Raw genomic sequence first — 20805 nt, 5'->3', positions numbered from 1 at the left:
AGAGTGGAAGAGGGGCTGCATCACAAATTCTGGTCTCCATGCAAACTAAAACTTGGTGCTTAGCAAGAAGAGTTTCTTCGTGGTGAAATACCTTGGGATCCCTTCTGATCGTTACAGCAATGCTGTCTGGATTTTATCAAACATCCCTTCCCTAGTTTAGGGGTTACAAGCCCCCAAATTTCCTTGCATAACCAGACAAAAATTATAAGGTAAAGGGTTATATAAACTGAAGTCAGATGTCTAAACTGAAGGCTAGCACTGATGGGAAAGTAATTTTCTATGGCAGCAAGTTATTTCCGTGTTGTGGATTAGGTGGTTCATCTAGTGGCAATTTTTAAATGAAGTGTAAAGAGTGAAAAGCTTGCATATTCCACAGTCTGTGTTCCTCCCAGTGAACTGAGTCTTCAAAAGTCAATGGCTTACTCATAGATCCTAGCAGGAAGCATGGATATAGTTACATAAGAACATATTCCTTACCTCTCTGGACCCTATTGGAAGATAGACGACCTGTAATCATAATAAAGAAAGGAATAGTGAAAGGACTGCCCAGAAGTGCAAAGGAAGCCATATTGGAATATCACAGATGTAACTGATATTGTGAGGAAAGGGATGGGAAACAGAGGCAAGATTCTAAGAGTTGAAGCAGAACACTGAAGGTTGCAGGGAAGAGAACATTAGACAGAGCATGAAAGAAGGAGGCAGTATCTCTAAACAGACAACAGAGGGTGTTGAATGTCCTCCTGAAAAGCCAACCTGGACTTTTTAAATAAGAGGGCCAAAGAACTCAGTGTGGCCTATCTTGGAGAACTGGCTATATTCAGCAAGACACGGGAGAAGCTGACTGATGACACATGGTTAGTTCCAAATGTTACCACTGTCATTTAAGAGGAGAAATGATCCCCAAGTCATACTTTGTACCACATAGCAGTTAGTCTTCTCACTATGCTTGTCCTTCCTATCCGCACTTAAGCAACAACAAGATCTCCGTGTATCGTGAATATGCGTTTCACGTGACATGAAAGTCAAATGAAGACTATTAAAAGGTTGGAGGAAAAAGACAAGGATGCAGGGAGTTGTTCAAGAAAGGATAGACTTTTTCAGAGATGCAAAATCAGAACCAACTCTCTCTCTCTATCCATCTATATGACGTGACAACAGAAGGAGAGACTGAGAAGAGAGAGAGAGAGGGAGGGAAGGAAAGAGGGTAATGAATGTGGCTCAGTAAATATCATAACAAAACCCATTGTTTTGCGTACTAAGGTTGGTCCTTGTGGTACTAAGTCCTACATTAGTGACTTTTGATGGTTCTGTGAAAAGATATCCTGGCAAAAGCAAAGCAAGGAAGGAGGGCTTTATCCCAGCTTGGCTCGTAACCCTAGGGTACAGTCCATCATGGTGCGATAGTCCCTGTGGCAGGAGCTTGACGTAGCTAGTTGGTCAAATTGCTTTCACAGTCAGGTGACAGAAAAATGAATGCCAGCACGCAGCCCATTCTCTCCATTCACAGAATCCAAAGATCCCAGCATGGAGAGTGAAGCCTGCCATATTTAAGATGGGTTTTTATTCCTCAGCCAGCCTATCTAAGACACTCTCTTACAGACTTCTCTGATTTAGATAATCCCTCTTATATGTTCCAGGAACCTTGACTCCTATGGGATTCTAGGCAGGACCTGTCAAATTGATAACCAATATTAATCATCACAGGGCCCTTGAAGACTTTCCTGTTAAAGCCAACCAGTTTTGATGGTTTTATTTCCCCTTAAAAATGGGGTAAAAAATAGTATGTTTAGAAGCAGGATATTGTGCTTCTGGGCCTATGGACCATGAACACCAGGGACAACGATGTACCTGGAGCAGTCCAACCACAAGAGCCTCTTCCGTTTGCCAAAGGAAAGCACCTCAGGAAATTTTGCAAAGGAGTTAATTAATTTGAAGGTCAAGCAGTTGTTTTGCCATTGCATCTAAAATTCTGTGATATTTTCCATGATGCCTACAAAATTGAATTTGCTGTATTTCTTCAATTTATAGGGCACTTAGGCCTTATGTCCTTGGTATTTCTTGTATTTGGGATTTTTCATACAATTGATTTTCTGCTTTTCCATGAAAAGACCATTTTTAAAAGGCAGACCAACTATGCTGCTGTCTTGTTTCACAGGTGAGTTAAAAACCTTGGCCTTATTGGACCGGGAGAGGGTCCCAGTGTACAACCTGATTGCCAGGGCCACTGACGGAGGCGGCCGCTTCTGCAGCTCCAGTGTCCTCCTGCTCCTAGAAGATGTGAATGATAACCCCCCTGTGTTTTCCTCCAACCACTACACTGCATGTGTCTATGAGAACACGGCCACTAAGGCTCTGCTGACCAGAGTGCAAGCCGTGGACCCTGATGTTGGTAAGTCAGTTCCCCAGCCAGACTTCTCCCGCATTGATTCACTGTGTCTAGAAAGTTCTAAAAGCTTCTCCAGCTAGAACATGTACAATAAGCTAGGTTAAAACCTTGAGCAGATGTGCCTCTTGTGTTGATTGAACTCTACGTCTTCCTCCTCCTCCTCCTCCTCCTCCTCCTCCTCCTCCTCCTCCTCCTCCTCCTCATCCTGTAGAGTCCTAAAACAAGACTAGACATCCCTCTACTTTGTAACTAGGAATGTGGTAATAGTTTATAGGCTTTGACCATTTGCTTTTGAGGTTTTGTTTTTCTTTTTTCTTTTTTAAATAAAACCAATAGTATTCCTACTTGCCTATTCCCCCTAAGCACAATTAAAACACTGTGCTGTGCAGCAGGAAGAGTTCATTTCTATTTCTGTGAAGACTCACATCACAGCGTCAGCTGAAATATGACAATCTCTATTTATTGTACTGTCCCACAGTGCAAAGACCAATCACTAGATGTGCTACCAGTCCAATGTGGAGTTTTTTTAAACTGGCATTTTCGAAAGTCCCTTGTCCCCACCCCCAAACTCCCACTACTGACAAACAGACATCACTAGGCAGAGTGAGGGTGGAAAGATCAAAAAGGAATTAGAACTGAAGTTGCTAATAAAGTTTATGTCCAAATCCTTTTTACGTGATGCGATGATGGGTTAGAAGAGACTGGCGTTAATTGCGAGGTAGACCTCCTTAAGAGTGCATAGCTATTGGGGTGACTACATGATGGAATCTAAATAGGAAAGGGCACACAGAGCCTTCGGTTGTTGGATTTAAGAGCTGTAAATCAGAGGACTAGACATGATGGGGTGTGTCTGTTATGCTAAGCGGGCCGTTATATAATTCAGTGTCTTTTTGCTTAATTCTGAATTGACAGAAAAATTATTGGACTAATGGGAAAGCAAATACATGATAATTAGCTGAAAACAAGCGTAGCACCCAGGGTCTCTTCATATTTCCCCTTACAGGAATTAGAGGCTACAGTTGAGTTATTGCTCTTGTCACATTAGCATAATTTTAAGGTCGAGAACCAATCCTTTAAAAACATGTATATTATTGTGGGAAAATGGCAAACAGGAAAAGACTGTTTATTAGTACATAATTGTGTAATAACTACAAATAATCTTTTTAAAGGGGGATTATAAAACATTCTCTGGACTCTTACTCAAACACTTTTGGGGAAAGAGGACAGAATTAATGCTAATGAGTCTTTTAATAATTTAAGGTTTGACTCGAGGACACATTATTTGCCTGTAGATAACATTTCAAAAGCTGAAAGCTGTAAATTCTGTCACTTGCTCCCTTCATGAGGTGACCAGATGTTTCATGCTGCTAGGGATGGAGAGTAGACATACTAGTCTGGTCGCTGCACAGGTCTTGGGCAGTGTGAGGATGGGATTGAGTAGGATTGAGACATATGACCCCAGAGCTGATTCTTATGCTGTGATGAACAATACTGTTAGCTATGTGTCCTCCTTTCACTTCCGTCTGAAGAGAAACAGTGTTGGCAGATGGAATGGAAGGAATGTCTAAATTCTGGTCATTAATAAGGACAGAGATCGAAAGACCAGGGAGAAGAAAAAAGTGAATGGAGATATTATACCTCGATCTTCTCACTCCATGATAAGTAAAGGCTTCTGTATACAACCTCACATTGAAACCGAGGACCTGGGTACCATAGACACCACTTGTCTTAGTTGGGGTTTTATTGCTATGAAGCAACACCATGACCAAGGCAACTCTTCTAAAGAGGAGTTTTTCATTGAGGATGGCTTACAGCTTCAGAGGTTTAGTCCATTATCATCATGGTAGGGAGTCTCCATGAAGACATGACGCTGGAGAAGGAACTGAGACTTCTACATCTTGATCTACAGCCAGTGAAACGACACCGTGTTCCACAATGGGTAGAGCTTGAGCATAGGAGACCTGAAAGTCCACTCCCACAGTGACACACTTCCTCCAATAAGGCCACACCTACTCCAACAAGGCCACACCTTATAATATTGCCACTTCCATGGGGCCAAGCGTTCAAACTCACGAGTCTACCTGGTGCTGAATAGCAGCTGCTGCTCCATAGGCAGCCACAGGCCCCCTCTACAGTCTAGCCCTGCACCCAATCACAACTGCGAACCATCCTTTAGAATAATGAAGAAATTTCTCTACAAGAAAAATCTTTATAAAGATTTCTATCTATATGAAAATTATTTCATTTTGAAATAATTATGGATTCATGGAAATTTTTAACTTTCACCTAGCCTAAGCCCCAGTGGAAATTCTGCCTAACCACAGAATTGTTATAAAAAATTCACAAAATTGACATAGGTACAAGCCATCAGGCATATTCACTTTTCCTAGAAGTGAACATGGCTTCACGTGTAACAGTATCAGTGTGTACCTTCACAAAGCCTCCACTATCCGTAACCAACACAAGGCTCTCTCACACACACCTCCATAACCTTGCCCTCCTCCTTGCCAGTTTCTATGCACTATCAAACATTTAACTTCAACATTATTATTATTTTAAAAATGTGCTATTTAACCAATTCATAGTGTTTATACCCATTTGAAGTTGGCATGTTTTCCTTTAGCATAATTTGCTTCAGGTTCATCCAAGTTATTGAACGGACTTCAAATGACAAGAGATTAATCCATTTGGCTCATGAGATGTCTCTTAAGTAGATTCCTTCACATGAAGTGGTAACCCAATTTTATTGGTGTTACCTCGTGAATTTTTGGGTCCTTCTAAAAGGTTTTTGTTGAAATCTCACCCTTAATGTGTTTGTATTGAGATGCACCTTTGGAAGGAAGGGGGCATATGTAACTAAGATATTGGGTCTATAAAGAATATCTGATGCTTTTCTCAAGGAATCCTGGGGAGCCCATTGCTCCTCTGACTGTGAGGATACACAGAGGGAGCACCTGTAGAGATTCAGCCTCCTTAGACACCATAGCTGCTAGTGTCTGATTTTGGTCTTTCCAGCCCCCCAGAACTGTAACAAAAATTTGGTACCTTAAAAATTACTCATGTGAAATATTCTGTCATAGCAGCTAAAATACACTCTGACAACAATAATTTGGCTGCATTATACACTTGGTCACTTGTCTTTGTAGAGACATGACAAGATTCTAATCAAAAATCTAATTCCATGAATTGCAAAGTCCAAAGACCATGTCATGAAGCCCTACGCCCACTCTCTGGGTTTCTCGGTTTAAAACGTATTATTTCTTTTAGTCAAACAGCTTCTTCCTATGAATCATTCATAATGAACCAAAAATAGTATCATAAGAATTTCTTACATCAGGAATAAAATAAAACAAGGGAGACAGGATAATTTTACATGCATTTTATGAGTTCTAAGAGATAGCCTGGTAACTATCTAGATTTTCACATTAAGTTCTTAATTTTCCTGTAGATGGAAAATATCTTCAGCCGCATAACTTCATGACCCCAAATTTATGAAATGTTAATTCATAAAGTAAAGACAAGGAGGTCTTGCTCTTTAATGCAATGACTCTTAGGAGTTACTATGTTCAATTTAGTATACATTTGGACACTAAGAATTCTTAGGTTCTCAAGGTTTTGTTTTGATGTGGTTTGTTTTGTTTCTTCAAAAGTCAGGCAAAGCCAAAGCTCATTCAAAAAGGACAACTTTATTAGAGTTTAAACAAAAACAAGTGAACATGCAAACAACAAAAACACTTGGGCAGGCAAGGTATAAATTTCAGTAGTTTCCTAGAGTGGACTGGAAAAGAGAAAGGGGAAATCTATGCTGTTTAAGTCAGACCATCATGACTGTCAGCTGGCACTGGCTGGCGGTCAGCCACATGGTAAGGAAATCAGCCACATGGTAAGGAAACTCTGGAGGTTTCCAGATCTCTCTGAAAAAATATTTTAGATAAACCTGTCAAGTGTTCCTCCTGACTCTTCCAACCTACCTAGCCTTTCTAGTCTGTCACTTCTTGAGAACCATAGAGTACAGTGGAGTAAGTGAGTGAGATGCTTACCTACAGAAATGTCCATCAGGTGCCCTGGCCTCTTCCTGGGATGAAGCGTGAAGAACTGCTTGTACTGTTCCGAGAGAATCAGAGATGCCCTCTGTATTTTTACCTGGGCTTCTCAAAGCTGAAGGCCAAAGCACAGAGCCACCTTCCACGATCACCTTTGTGATGTCAGGAAGAAAAGGAAATATAGTCAACATTTACTCTTTGAGATCAATCTTGCCAGAACTTAGCTAAGTGTGGCCCCTTTGCACAGCACCTCAAAGGTGAACACAGAAAAGCCCATGGAGAGAAGAGGGAAAACAGATGTCTAAACTATCTACCACCTTCAGTTCGGGGAGGGGAACAGCATGTGGATTCATAAGGAAATCTGTTCATCCCTTCTTCAAGGGATATATGCACCTATCCTGATACTTCTCCTACTCCGTTTTCCTAAGCATTCTATGTCATCAAAGCCAGATAAAAGTATACCTAACTTCCTGTGGGTCCTGTGGATAAAGCTATGAGGATATTCTCAGCTACCCCTAAGATACATGTCCCAAATAAATAAATGAACCAAGATACCATATACATGTAAAGAAAATGCCTGGGTGATTAGCAGCCAATGGCCTTGGGGAAGTCTTTGGCCTCCCCCATATAAGCTTCTTGCTGCATAATCTTAGAGTAACAGTAGCTTGCTTCACCAACCTCAAAGTGTCAGCATGATATTTGTTCAAGATGAACAAGGATGTCTCTCAGAACCTGCAGGGCCACATTTTCCCCCACTGCTTCTTCATTTCCTCCTTTAAATATCCCCAGCACATCATGTCATTTTGGTGTGATAGCCTCTGCATGACTCTTCTCCAATCTCACACCTTCCCAAGCAAGAACAGCACTTCTCAAGGATTTTAAACGGCAATAATGATAACATTGCTGCTACAATCCACTTTTGCAGCTACTGCTCCCTGGCAGGCACCGGTCCAAGGGCCTCAGATACAGTGAACATGAAAGTCTCATAACAAGCCTACGGTTGGCTTGCCAGTGTTCAGTTTACAATGCGAGTAATTTGTAGGCTTAAGTAACTAGTTCTGAACCATAAGTTAGTGTCAGGACAGCAGACATTATAAAAAGGGAGCTCAAGAGAGACAAGTATCCAGTTGATAGTAATGCTCAAAGCCAAGGCTTGTTCCCTGGATTACCTGAGTCCATGTCACCTGATGGCAGGATGGAAATGAGAGACTCCAAGCTAGTCCACAGCACTCAGAGGTCAGTGAGCAACGAATTCACTAGGATGACTATGCAAAAATGTCAAATGCCCCATTTCCAGAGCCTCCTTTGTACTGTCCCTCCTCCAAAGTTTAAGATTCTGTGGTCTAGGAGGCAAAGCAAGGTGGAAATTTACATTCAAGATATTTCCTAGGTGATCACAGCCTGATGTTCCTACACAAACATTGAGAACCACTCCAGAACTCTATTTCTGTGTCTCAAACACCTTAGCAGTTTGGTGACACCTATAGATCATCTCTCAGAATAACATTTTGTAATTCATGAAAATAGAAATATAATTAAATCAGTCCAGTATTTTCTAAAGTTACGAGTGTGCATTTCTTCTTTAATACAGTAGATACTAAGATCCAGAACACAATGGCTACAAAATCAATGCACTGTACATACCTCTTCGTTGCCTATATCAAACATGCTTTTCAAATCCACTTAGAGATTAGTTAACATGAAGGTCTCAGGTAGTGTCTTAGTCACTGTTCTGTTGCCGTGAAGAGACACCATGATCAAGGCAACTCTTATAAGGGAAATATTTAACTGGGGACTTGTTTACAGTTTCAGAGGTTTAGCCCATTATCATCATGATAGGGAGAATGGCTACATCCAGGGAAGCATGATGCTGGAGGAGTTTGAGAGATACATCCTGATCTGAAGGCAGAAGGAGAGAGAGAGTGGGAGAGAGAAAGGAACTGGATAGGACATGGGCCTTTGAAACCTCAAAGCCTCAAAGCTCAGCCCCAGTGACACACTTCCTCCAACATGACTATAGCTACTCCAATGAGACCACACCTCCTAATTCTTCTCAAAGAGTTCCAGTCCCTGGTGACTAAGCATTCAAATAGATGAGCCTATGGGGGCCATTTGTATTCAAACTACTACAGGTATTCTCCCTCTGTTAGCTTGTTAAGCCCAGTGACTCTTGCTTCTTGGATATGTCTTGATAACCACTTTATATTCCTTGATAACCACTTTAGCTATTAGGTTTAAAAGGACATGACATGACATGCTTTCTGTTAGCCTCATGGAGCCCAACCAGTTCAGCCACCCAGGGACCATGGCTACTTTGGTATGTTTGAGGGATGGGTGGATATGAGAGCTATTGGCTCTGCTCTCAGCAGGCCCCGGCTTGTTTCCTATGGAAATTGTGGTCCTAGTAGAGGTTTACAATGCCACTGCTGAAACCCAGTCCAGTGACACTACTCCTGTTTCAAGAGGTTCATGGACAAAGAGATTGAACAGATGACTTTAAAGAGGGACCTCAACACTTCAAGCCAGTGTTTTATGTCACAATAATTTCTCTTTGAAATATTCCAAGAGGGATATATGCTGATTCCCACCTCTTTTCTTTAAGCATCCTATAATTAATGTTTATCTTCATGCCTTAAAATCATTACCAATAAGAGTCACAGGCCAGGGCTTAATGTAGGGTTTGTATGTTTCTTCCCCCAAGCTCCAATATTGTCTGAAGTATTAAATTTTTGACAGTGGCTGAGGGATTATTAAAATATCACTAAAAATTATATAACCCTCTGTGAGGACTGAGAGATTTAAGACATTCCAAGCCTTTTGTCCATTAGATATAAAAGCTAGGGATGGTGGCAAATGCTTGTAATCTCAACACTAGAGACTGAGAAGCAGGTATCTCTGGAGGTTGCTGACCAGCCAGCCTCGACTCAGCCAGGGGGAGATCCTGTCTCAAACATAAATAGCAAGCACTTGGAGAACAGCACCTGAAGTTGACTTCTGCTCCACTGACTTCTGACTTACATGCAAGTGCCTGCATGCATGGAAACATGCACAAATACACTCTTTCTCCATATACACAAATATACATGCACGTGTGTGTGTGTTGTGTGTGTGTGTGTGTTGTGTGTGTGTGTGTGTGTGTGCCTGTGTAATGTAAAGCCTTTCTGCAGAGACCTCAAAAAACTTTCCCATGTACCCCCATTACTGAAGGAAAAGATCTTAGAACTCCAACCGTTCAGAGTTAAGTATCTCACTCAGGTGCTTGTTCAGTTGAGAGAGGCTTGGAGACAGTGAAGGACTCTGAGGCTCTCTTAAATGCGTCCCTGCCCCTGTATTTTTCCTTCTCTCAACACAGAGTCCTTTCAGTAGTGTGTGTGGCTTAGTACAAGCTTGAAGCATGTACGTACCTTGTCTATTTTCCACTCTGAGAATGAACATTAGGCATTCGGATAAGACCAGATTAAATATGTCAGTTGGATCTTCACCAGCCGTCTGAATAATGTCCTCCACCACTCTGGACGTCCACATGCTCCTCAAACCCTGCCCACGCTCCTAAGGAGCATCAGAATCCCTGGGAAGCTATGCAAAATGAAGGGTTAAATAAATAAACAACCTAAAATAACAAGACACAGTCCGTCTCCACAGTCTGGTTAGGAAGACTGAAATGAGATGGGCCAACCTTTGTTCTCCCTGTAGTGAACTCTAATGCCTCACTCAGTTTAGGAGTCTGAATTGGACACATAAGTTACTGTTATTATTACCTTTTATAAAATCCAATTTCTCCCAAGCTTGGATCAAAACACCAGTTGTCAAATGAAACAGTGATTCCTTCTAAAGAAGCCTGCGTGGAGAATTCTGATCTCTACCAAATGACCACAAGAGCTCCTTTCACGTGAGCACGTTGGCGCCGCTCTCTCAGCTACACTGGATCAGACCTTATTTACAGTGCAGCCCATGGGGATGGCCCCAAGGAAGGGGAATTTCTCCCTTTTGCTCTCAGTTCCTGCCTTTTAGAGCACGGGAAGCTCCTCTGTGTAGTCACTTCCCAGCCTCCCTGACAGGTGCTGCGCTGAGCGTCATCTGCTGTTCCTTGAGCTTCCGTATCTCAGAACACTTTCTGCTCGCCCAACCTTTCCAAACCATCCCTTTCAAACACATCCCTCCCCTCCCTACCCCCTTCCTCTCCTCCTTCCTTCCCTCCCTCCTCTCCCTCCCTCCCCTCCCTCCTTGTCATTAGGCCCAGCTTCTAGTTGACCCTAGAAATGATTAGGTATAATGCTCTGATCGCTCTCAGCTGGCTTCTGAGAACAGACAGGCCATTTCTCCCTAACATGACTTCATCAGCTCCAAGCCTTTGCTTCCTTCTGAGAGAATGACAGTTTCATCATCCGTAACTTCTGCTGGTTTCGCAGCTCCAAATGCTCTCTTTGTCTGCCATGTCTCCATCTGAGGCTATCCAGCCTTCATTTATGACTTAGTGAGGTGACGTAGAAATGCTGAGAGACCCAGTATGCGCTGTGCAGCAAGGGGTCCTCGGGTGTTTATGAAGTAAATACATGAGTGAGCCGGCGGCCATGTGGAGATGGAATGAATGAGTTCCGTGTTATCCTCCGCGGTGTGTGTATGAAACCTTTGAAGTATCATCTTTGGGTCACAGTGCAGCATAGGAATCCGATGTACTAGTAAAGGTGGAGTTTTATAGCTCTCTGTGGATGAATTAATTTACCCACAACTAATGCTGCCAGGCCTAGTCCAAGGCCACGCTATGGGCACTTGTAGTGTTCTCCATGCCATAGGGAATCTCAGTGCACAGGGACCAGCTTCTTGGGTACATAGTTTATGTAGTTCACACAGAGCAGTGCCCCTTGCTTAGAGGGACCCTTGCCTGTTTTCCTCTCTGATGTGGCTTTGCTGGATGTCTTCATGTTTCTAAACAAAGGGGCTGGGGTTTTGTTTTGGATTGGGGCCACAGTCTTGTCATTAGACCCAGTGAAACAGCTGCTGCCAGCTAACTTGGCAAACTCCCAGGAGACGCTGGATACTTTTGGCAGGATCTCCCTGACCTACACGGCAGCCTTCAGTCTTTTTCGGACCTTTCAAAGGGAGCTTCAGACCCTGGGAGCTGATGTCATGCCCAGGAGAATGTGGCAGCTTCAGTAATCACCCAATGAAAAGCTTTTAAAGGGCACTTAAAACAGAAGTCATTAGAAAGACTATTACAAGGACAGTAATCGCTAAGCTAAAAGTATTGCTAATTCCTGGACTCTGTCATAGGAACTTCCTGTTTAATTTTATATTATCCCAACATATATTCCAAAGATAAAACAAGAATGCTCAGTCTAAGCTGTATGACTCCCTGGAATTGTATTTGCCTTCTACTGAAGATGAGAGAAAAATTTTAGGCCAGCCATTTCCTTTAATTGCCTTAATTAAAGAGTAAAATTTAGTTTAAAAATACTCTTTGCAGTAACTTTATAATGGGCCCTCTGACAAAAGCAATTTTCTAAGTAGCATTAGTATCTTTCTAAGCAAAGATGAGCTAAAATGAACAATGGAAACTCCCGGCAGAAAGCCTATACAATATGTAAGTCTAATTTTGACAAGTATTTCAAATGGTATGTACATTAAGAATTAAAACTGGGCTGGAAAAAATCACTTGAAAACTTGGATGCTTTCCAAAACTAGTATTAAAGAATTGTTTTCTGACTGCATCTTTTTTAACATTTCATTTATATATTACAGTGTCATGTGCCCACTGTATAAAATCTAGAAGACTAAGCAAATGTGAAAACAACTTTAAAATAGTTCACATTTTGACTGAATCCATTCTGCTCTTTTTCTTCAGAAAAATAAACAGAAACTCCACATTATTTTGTAATCTGCACTTTTATGCTGACTCATAAACAAATTTCCATTTCATCTATCCATTTATATTAAATGGCACTGAACAATGCACTCTATTTGTATATTAATGTGCCATAATTTATTCAGTTGGTCTCCATTGTAGAAAATTAGGGTACAGGTTTTCTTTTCCATAGAATTAACATCAACTCACCACTGTTTTTAAGTGCAAATGCTTTTTCTGCATTGCCTTTATTTTTAAGATTTATTCTTATTACATTTTAATTATGTGTGATGGGTATATGTACATGAATTCAGTGGCTACAGAGGCCAAAAGAGGACATCAGATCTCCTAGGAGTTGAAGTTACAGGCAGCTGTGAGCTGCCAGACATGGAGCCAAACTTGCCTCCCCTGGCACAAAGTCACCAAATCTAAATGAATAGAATCAGCCTGGAGCTGATCTCTTGTCTTAGTGTGTCTTACTCGTAAGAGCCTTGTAAAGGTAGCTCTCCTCCATCAGGGCCAGCATGGAGTTAGGAGAATAGCGTCTTCTGTTAGACTGGTAGAGTGTAGCCAGGAGGATGAAGGAGAAAGCTGCAGATCTAGAACATGTTGTTTCTAATGATAGGTCAACTAACTGTCCCAATAAAGGAAAAGGCCACCATTAAAGGCACATTTCAATTCACCTTGCTATGAGCCACTCCTTCTTGTCCCTCTTAATTCAATTTGTTTTTAACCAGTGAATCAGAGGTTGCCTTCCTCCCTAACTGACCTTTGGGTCTGAAGAGATAAAATACAAGAGCAGATCTCCCAAAACACTTCCAGGATGCTCATCAAGGCATCCAGGGAAAATAGGACTTGTTGTCCCTCATGTCTATAGATGTTGATAGGTTCAGGCCAGGCCATCAGCCCTGGGCTCCTGCTCCAGTGGAATTCATTTAGTAGCTCCCAGCAAATACTCACATGAGAGGCTCCATGTCTTCTGTTTCCTTCTCTTGTTGGCAAGAGCTGTGTACCATATGCTGGGGAGGAATTCAAACCTGTAGGGAATGTGTGTGATTTGGAAACCCATGTGGTGTATTCACGTAATTGGCTGATGTGTTTCTGTACCCCCCATGACTTTGAACAGTGCCCTGAGAACACTGAATCAGCTCAGGCGACATCCAGAGCACCTGTTCTGACACCAGCAAGGCAATTGTTTTTAAGGAACAAGCTTGATCTCTTCCGCATGTCTGCCTGATCCCATCAAGAATATCTTTGAGAGAATTTATTCTTGTAGCCCTTCCAGCCAGAAGGCATCCCTGAAGCCATAGTTCCCAAGAAGGGAAGGGAAAAAGCCTTGCTGTTAGTCTGAGTACAAATATTGGAGGTTGATGTTTGTAACAAGATAGTTGTTTTGCAGCAGAAATGAAAGTTGATGATGAAAAATAAGGTGGGAAAAAATGGACTCTTGGGAATGGGACCAAGAACAAGTCCTCTACACAGGCTTTTTAGTCAAAGCCACACAATGCAATTTATGGCATCCCTTCTAGATACTTGATTTTATTGGTTTGCTGGGAATTTATTCTTAAAGGAAACAGTACATGGGGAAGTAAAATGTCCAGCTCTTATCTGCCAAATTCTTTGCCCTCTTGGTGAGGTGTCATGATCGCAAATATACAATGACGCCTTCCCCCAGACAAGCTTGCATTCCAGGCCCCACAATTCACAAACAGCATTGCAGATGGTCATCATAGCCAAAGGCCTCTGGCAGATGACTCTCTTCATTGACGGTATTTATAGGGGCTGAGAGAAATAGCTCAGCAGTTAAGAGTATCTGATAGTCTTGCTTTTGCCAAAGACCAAAATTAGATTCCCAGAATCCACATTGTGCAGAGGATCTGACACCCTCTTCTGGCCTCTACAGGTATCCATACAAAATTGTGCATACTCACAAAAAGGCAAATACATATAAATGATTAAAATACTAAATTAAAATCTGTTTTAGAGAGCCCTTTATGGTCAAAATGGAGTTGTTTCCACCAATAAATTCATTCTATTTTCCTTCTTATGAATTTTAAATACTGGAGCAACTCTTAGTTTTCTAACTCGATTTGAAGAGCTAGAATCGTCTACAGAAGATAACCTCAGGCAGATATCACTCATAAATCTGTTGGTAGACATTTCTGGCTGATATGCTTTTATTGAGTCCATGTCAAGATGACATTTTGAGAGCTAAACACATCCTAAGATCACTGAGTCAGATTGCCTTCAGCTAGGGAGTCCCAGCTTTGCTGGCCTCAGAGTTCTTTTATCCCTCTGTGATCCTGATGGCCCCAAACATTTTCATCATTTTGTGTATTAGTCATAAATGATGATAATCAGAAATATAACTCCAGTTTGAGCTTGTTTTCTGAACTCCAGAGTCTTCTATCTAACATTTTCATTAAATATCAAGTGCCCAGCTTCAACTTACCACGAAAATTCTGGTTTTTCATCCCAAGTCTAATTATCCCATGTCTGTCCCCATCTCAACAATGGGAGAACTAACTCCCTCTTCCAGCTGCTCAGAATACATTGAAAAGTCATAGTTGAAGCCTATCTATTGTGGTATCCCATGTGCTGCCAGCCCCACCATCAGAAAGGATTTCTTCCTTGCCACCTCCAAGTTCAACAACTCACATTCCTCCCTTGCTACCTCCTGGTACCCAGAAGAGATGGAATTCAGTGCTTGCTAATCATTACCAATATGGACCCTTGCTCAAGCTGCCTTTATGCAATGCCCATATTCGAGGTGGGGGGAGACACTGAATAATGCCTGTGTTATTGTTAGCCTACAACTTGTTAATGAGCAGTATCTGGAAAAATCCTGTTCATGCCCAAGGCATGACCCATGATTCCCCTGTCAACACTGTCAAGTGATTTCAGACTCTCGTCTGTGGCTAGAACCCCGATCAGCTCCTGAAGTAGTTGGTTGATTCTCAATGAATGCATGGGGAAGTGATTAGTTAATTATTGTCTGCTTTTCTTTGGGCTACCTTGCTATCTACATCTAGTGGCATCTGAATTTTGCTCAGGGAAAATTAATGTGAAGGCGGTTTTATATTAACAATAACCAAAGAATTATGGCATTTGCTATCAATTTCACAGTTTTAATTTCATTATATATTTTGTAAACTGAAGACTGCATTTCTGTAAGGTCAAGCTATTTCTACAGTGACTTTTTCTTGGGAGGATGGTTTTCATGAGTCAGGAAAGCACGATATCTTTGTCCTATGTTCTTGTCTCCGCATTCTTTTGTAGGCATCAACAGGAAGGTTGTGTATTCCCTGGAGGACTCAGCCAGTGGAGTCTTCTCCATCGACAGCTCCTCTGGTGTCATCGTTCTGGAACAGCCTCTAGATCGAGAGCAGCAGTCGTCCTATAACATCAGTGTGCGGGCCATAGACCAGAGTCCTGGACAGTCCCTCTCCTCTCTCACCTCGGTCACCATCACTGTCCTGGACATTAATGACAACCCCCCTGTATTTGAGAGGAGGGACTACCTGGTAACAGTGCCTGAGGACACTTCCCTTGGCACCCAAGTCCTGTCTGTTTTTGCCACCAGCAAAGATATTGGCACAAATGCTGAGATAACTTACCTCATCCGGTCTGGGAATGAACAAGGGAAATTTAGGATCAACCCAAAGACAGGTGGGTAAATAACATTTCCTGTTCATTCTCCAACCCCAGTTACCATTCTTGGTGGGACCTTGTTCCCCTTCCTCCCCAACAGGGGCTTCATGTAGACCTCAGCACCCTGTTCCTACCAATAGTCTTTCCAACTCAGGAATGCATGCTCTAACCCTGTCACAACATAACTACTGTGTACAAATGTAAGAGATATAGGTGCTATATGTACCCTTGAGTAAAAGAAAGCAATATTGATTGAGGGGCTGCATTAGCAGATCTCCCAGCAGAAAGTGTTTATATATTAAGGCTATTACTTCAAGTTAAACTGTATGTGGAATCTACTCATTAAGACAAGCACTAGCTTTGTTCTGTCCAGCTCCAACCGTTGTAGGTGACCACCATGGGGAGATAGCTAAGGATAGTTTAAATTTGGCACTGTGAAACTAAACTGCCAAGGCAAAGCTCCAGGACTAGTCAGTGCTCAGAAAACTCAATTATGGATCCAACTGGGCTCGATTTCTGTTTCCACCATAATTTGAAGGAGCCTATTGGCAGTCTTAACCTAGATTGGATTTCTGACTGGATATGATTAGTTTGTACTAATAATTGTTTTCCAAGTGAGAGGAAGATAAAACCTAGCAACTGTTCTGTGGGCACAATGAGTAGCTACCAGCTTGAGAGCATTGAACACTGCATTGCACACAGCATTGTCACTAACAGACAATGCTGGAATAAGGAAGGTGTGGTGGGCTGGGCCAGTTCTCAGAGCCCAGCTTACTTATGCATTGACCTCAACTAGCAGCCTTCTTTTGTTCTGCTTGCTTAGTTTAAATGACATTACGGTAGGATCACCTAGGCTATGTGTGTATGGACACTGTGGGGTTGTTTGATTTCCAGGCAGCTCCTTTATACTTCACGTCATCCTGCCTTGAGATTCCCCCATGTCTTGGCCTCTGTGGATAATAGATTAAGATGGCTCCATTATAAATTGGCAAGGCAGCTGTGTGCTTAATTCAATCACATGTCGGCTGTGGGTGATTACTTGATGACAGGGACACTGCCCTCTGATCATATCTACACATCATTTGTTCTCCTTCCCTGGGGTCCACTCAGTAGCTCTAGAGACACTCCTCAGGTTGCTTGTCCCTGCCCAGCTCTCTAGCTTCACAAGCAGAGACTTCCATGTTGCCTGAAAGATGTTCAGAATTATCATGGAAACCTGCAAACACCGTTCATGACTTTAGAAGTGTGTCTAGTTGATCGCTCTGCTTTAACTGATGGTGATAAGCAGACTTCTAGACTGTTCTTACGGCCTCAATAAACAAACTCTCAAACTCGTAAACTTGGCTACATATGATGTAAACAACACTGTGCCTACAGAGTAACTGACCCGGGTTGTCCTCTAACAAAATATAAAGTTACCTATTTTCCTTCAAAGGGGGTATTTCTGTCTTGGAAGCGCTGGACTACGAAATGTGCAAAAGATTTTACCTTGTGGTGGAAGCTAAAGATGGAGGCACCCCAGCCCTCAGCACTGCAGCCACTGTCAGCATCGACCTCACAGATGTGAATGATAACCCTCCTCGGTTCAGCCAAGATGTCTACAGTGCTGTCATCAGTGAGGACGCCTTAGAGGGGGACTCTGTCATTCTGGTAGGTGCCAGGGGCTTTCAATAGTTCTTTCTCTGGTTTATGTATTACAAAAAATTCTACAGATTAATTTATATAAAAGTATAAATTACTAGCAATTGCTTCTCTTACAGTAGTACACTCTTCTAAAGAAAACACAAGGGTGGACCTTTAAAGATCACACCTCCTGGTCCAAGGCAGCTAATTCATGACTACAGAACAACTGAGCTGTAACTAATGAGGAAATACATTGAGTATATTTGCCCTGGGGAATGGGGGTTTGCACAGAAACACTGAAAGGATGAGCAAGAACAAAGCCCATGACTGAAGAGGGAATACAGTGAAAAGGCATGGGGACAGGAGTATGGGCCTGGTCACATGATTGTTGACAGTCAGAAAGCAGAGGTACTCCACTAAGTTTCTGTATGGAACCAAGAAAATGATTCTCCTTTTCTATTCAGTCCAGGGCCCCAACTCAAAGGGTTGATGCCATGGATATTCGACATGTGTCTTTCTACAGTTAAGTCTCTCTGGAAACACTCACATAGTCCTCAGAGCTGGGACTCCCAATCCAGTCACACTGACAATGAAACAGAACCATCACTAGTGGCTGAGAACATTACTTGTAGAACTGTAAAGAGGTCATGGAATCAACCCTGCCAGTTAGCCTGGGGCTATCATCACTATCTCAAACCCTGATGAACTTCAGGCTAAATAGATGTCAGGCTCTGAGAAGACATGGACAACAATGAAAGTCATTGCCCATGCTAGTGTTACCTTTTTTGATCCCATAGATCGCCTCCTCCACCAGGGTCTTATCATGGGCAAGGGTCCCAGAACACCATCAGGCAGAGGCCCAAAGCATCAACCTTTTGTCTCTCTCTTGTATCCAACCTTGTCTTTGTTTTGTTTCTTTTCTATGAAGCTGATAGCAGAAGATGTGGATAGCAAGCCTAATGGACAGATTCGGTTTTCCATCGTGGGTGGAGATAGGGACAATGAATTTGCTGTCGATCCCATCTTGGGACTTGTGAAAGTTAAGAAGAAACTGGACCGGGAGCGGGTGAGTAAATTTAGATGACCCCTTACCATCCACACCAACGCCATCACTGGACTCATGGGCACAGGCTCCAAGTGAGTAGTAATGAAATGCAGGTAGATATTTTGGTTGGACTCTTGAAAGAATTTCTATGGATAATAGCTTTTGGCAGATGCTGGGGATCTTAGAGAAAAATACAAATTTGTAACTTTCTGCATAGTTTGAACTTCAGTCCTTCATGAGTCAAAGGAAAACACCTTCAACAGGATGTGTGCCCTGGCTTCATTAGCAACTTCAGCAGAAGGGAGCTTGTCAGGAAAGATCCCCTGAAGGCATGCTAGGAAAAGAATGATTCAGAAAATTCCTTTGTCTGAGATTGAGTTAATTTCTAAACACTGCCGTTCTTCACCAAAACATATTTTTCAAAGATGAATTAAATACAGAAATGAAATTTATAGCAACAACACTCAGAAGATTGGATCTTCTAGGTAATAGAGCCCCCTCTCCCAGGAATCAAAATGAGCCCTATAGATCAGTGGTGACCAACTGTATTGAACAAAGGCTCAGGCAGAGCCTTGAAAGCAGAGGCTCCTCCCCTCAGGGAAATCTGGAAATGCTGGGCTGCACTGTTTGGTTGGCATAAGTAGCTGGAGTGTGATATTGTGTCCTAGTAGGCAAAGGTTGGGAAAATTCTAAAGACCCTGCAATACATAGGTCAGCCCCATGTGTTGATGGTACACATGTCTACAAAATAGGAGTGAAATTGATAAGGCAGGGATTGCAGGTTATCTGAGCATGTGCAGAAGATAGGAGGTACTGCAGTCCCTTATTGCCACCTCTATGCCTTGGCAGGTGTCAGGATACTCCCTGCTCATCCAGGCAGTAGATAGTGGCATTCCTGCAATGTCCTCAACGACAACTGTCAACATTGATATTTCTGATGTGAACGACAATAGTCCAGTGTTTACACCTGCCAACTACACTGCCGTGATCCAGGTAAGCAAATCCTGCCTGCGGGGACTACCTGGGTGGCTCAGCCTCCTCCTCTGCTCTGGCTTCTGGGTAGGGTCTTCTCTACAGACTAACTCAGAGTAGGAGTCTCTAACAGCTGGAGTTTACAGCCAAGAGTTTCAGAGGCTGAGACCATCAAGATGGAGGCTTCCACAGAGTTTGTATCAGGCAGGGGTTCTCTTTCAGCTCATAATGGTGACTGCTAGCTGTGTTCCCACTTGGCAGAAAAGACAAACATGCTCCTGTGAGCTCTTCTATGAGGACACTTACAGCACCTCAAGAGTATCTCTTAGCACCATGGTATTGAGACCTAGTATCAGCCTGTGGTAATTAGTATATAATACCAACTTGTCTATTCCTAGGGAGGGTGTGAAAATAAACTGTCTTTCCACCACAACTGTTGAAGAGTGATTGAGTACTTTTTCTTCTACGTATTAGATGTTCCATGGACACGGCCTGTTCTCATCACTAGATGTTCCATGGACTACAGTCGCCTGTTCTCATCTCAAGCTATGCAGCTGGCACATCTTGACTGGAAATATATATATGAATAATCTTTCTACAGTTACAGGCTATCTTTATGAAACCTTGTACTCTCCTTACAGAGGACAGAGATCAATATGAACCGTCCTGTAGACTTCAGGATAGAGCTCCTTAAAATTCACCTTCCATAGACATTTCTTTAGGACTATAAGTCACCTGCCCTTAGAGTTGGCATTAGGATAGAGTAACTTACAGCTGGTGTTCTACTTTGAGTGAAAGTGACCGATTTCTCCAGTAGCTTATTATTCAGAAGTTAACTTGTGAACAAGGTACCTGACTCTCCTCTGCTGGTGGCTGGAAGATCATGTAGGAAGATGAGGAGAACCAGGTTAAGCGTGGAAGGCTTAGAGACACGGAAATGATCTCCATGCCTTACAGACACATAGGAATTCTGGAAACGTGGCTTGTATCTTATGCAGTGGCTCTCAGGTACTGCCAGGGGCTTTGTGAAGGAGCAAAAGGAGAGTGGTTAGGTCTCTGTGAGCCCTTTGTGATACGATGGAAGACTGTGAGCATGGCTGTCTACGAGTAGCCTCTTTCACCCCGCTGACACTGAACTATCTGAGAATCAGGCTGAGATGTTCATGAACCAAGCACAACCACTGTCTGTTCACCCCTGGCCCCTTTGTCGATGCAATCTTCTTCCTTCCTGGAGAAAATATAA

At 42.5% G+C, this 20805-nt stretch overlaps 1 protein-coding gene across 4 annotated transcripts in view; it reads left to right on the top strand.

The window, feature by feature from the left end:
* Fat3 (FAT atypical cadherin 3) overlaps positions 1-20805 on the top strand; it is a 456579-nt gene that overhangs the window by 387645 nt on the left and 48129 nt on the right. For all 4 annotated transcript variants that reach the window (XM_032911177.1, XM_032911175.1, XM_032911176.1 and 1 more), the window contains 5 exons: positions 2156-2389; positions 15551-15940; positions 17358-17572; positions 18474-18611; positions 19440-19583. In XM_032911177.1, the coding sequence (XP_032767068.1) occupies positions 2156-2389; positions 15551-15940; positions 17358-17572; positions 18474-18611; positions 19440-19583 (1121 nt within the window). The remainder of the gene's footprint in view (positions 1-2155; positions 2390-15550; positions 15941-17357; positions 17573-18473; positions 18612-19439; positions 19584-20805) is intronic.

The sequence above is a fragment of the Rattus rattus genome, chromosome 8 (assembly GCF_011064425.1).
Source record: "Rattus rattus isolate New Zealand chromosome 8, Rrattus_CSIRO_v1, whole genome shotgun sequence".
In the NCBI taxonomy this organism is placed as follows: Eukaryota; Metazoa; Chordata; class Mammalia; order Rodentia; family Muridae; genus Rattus; species Rattus rattus.
This window is presented reverse-complemented; position numbering and strand designations above follow the sequence as displayed.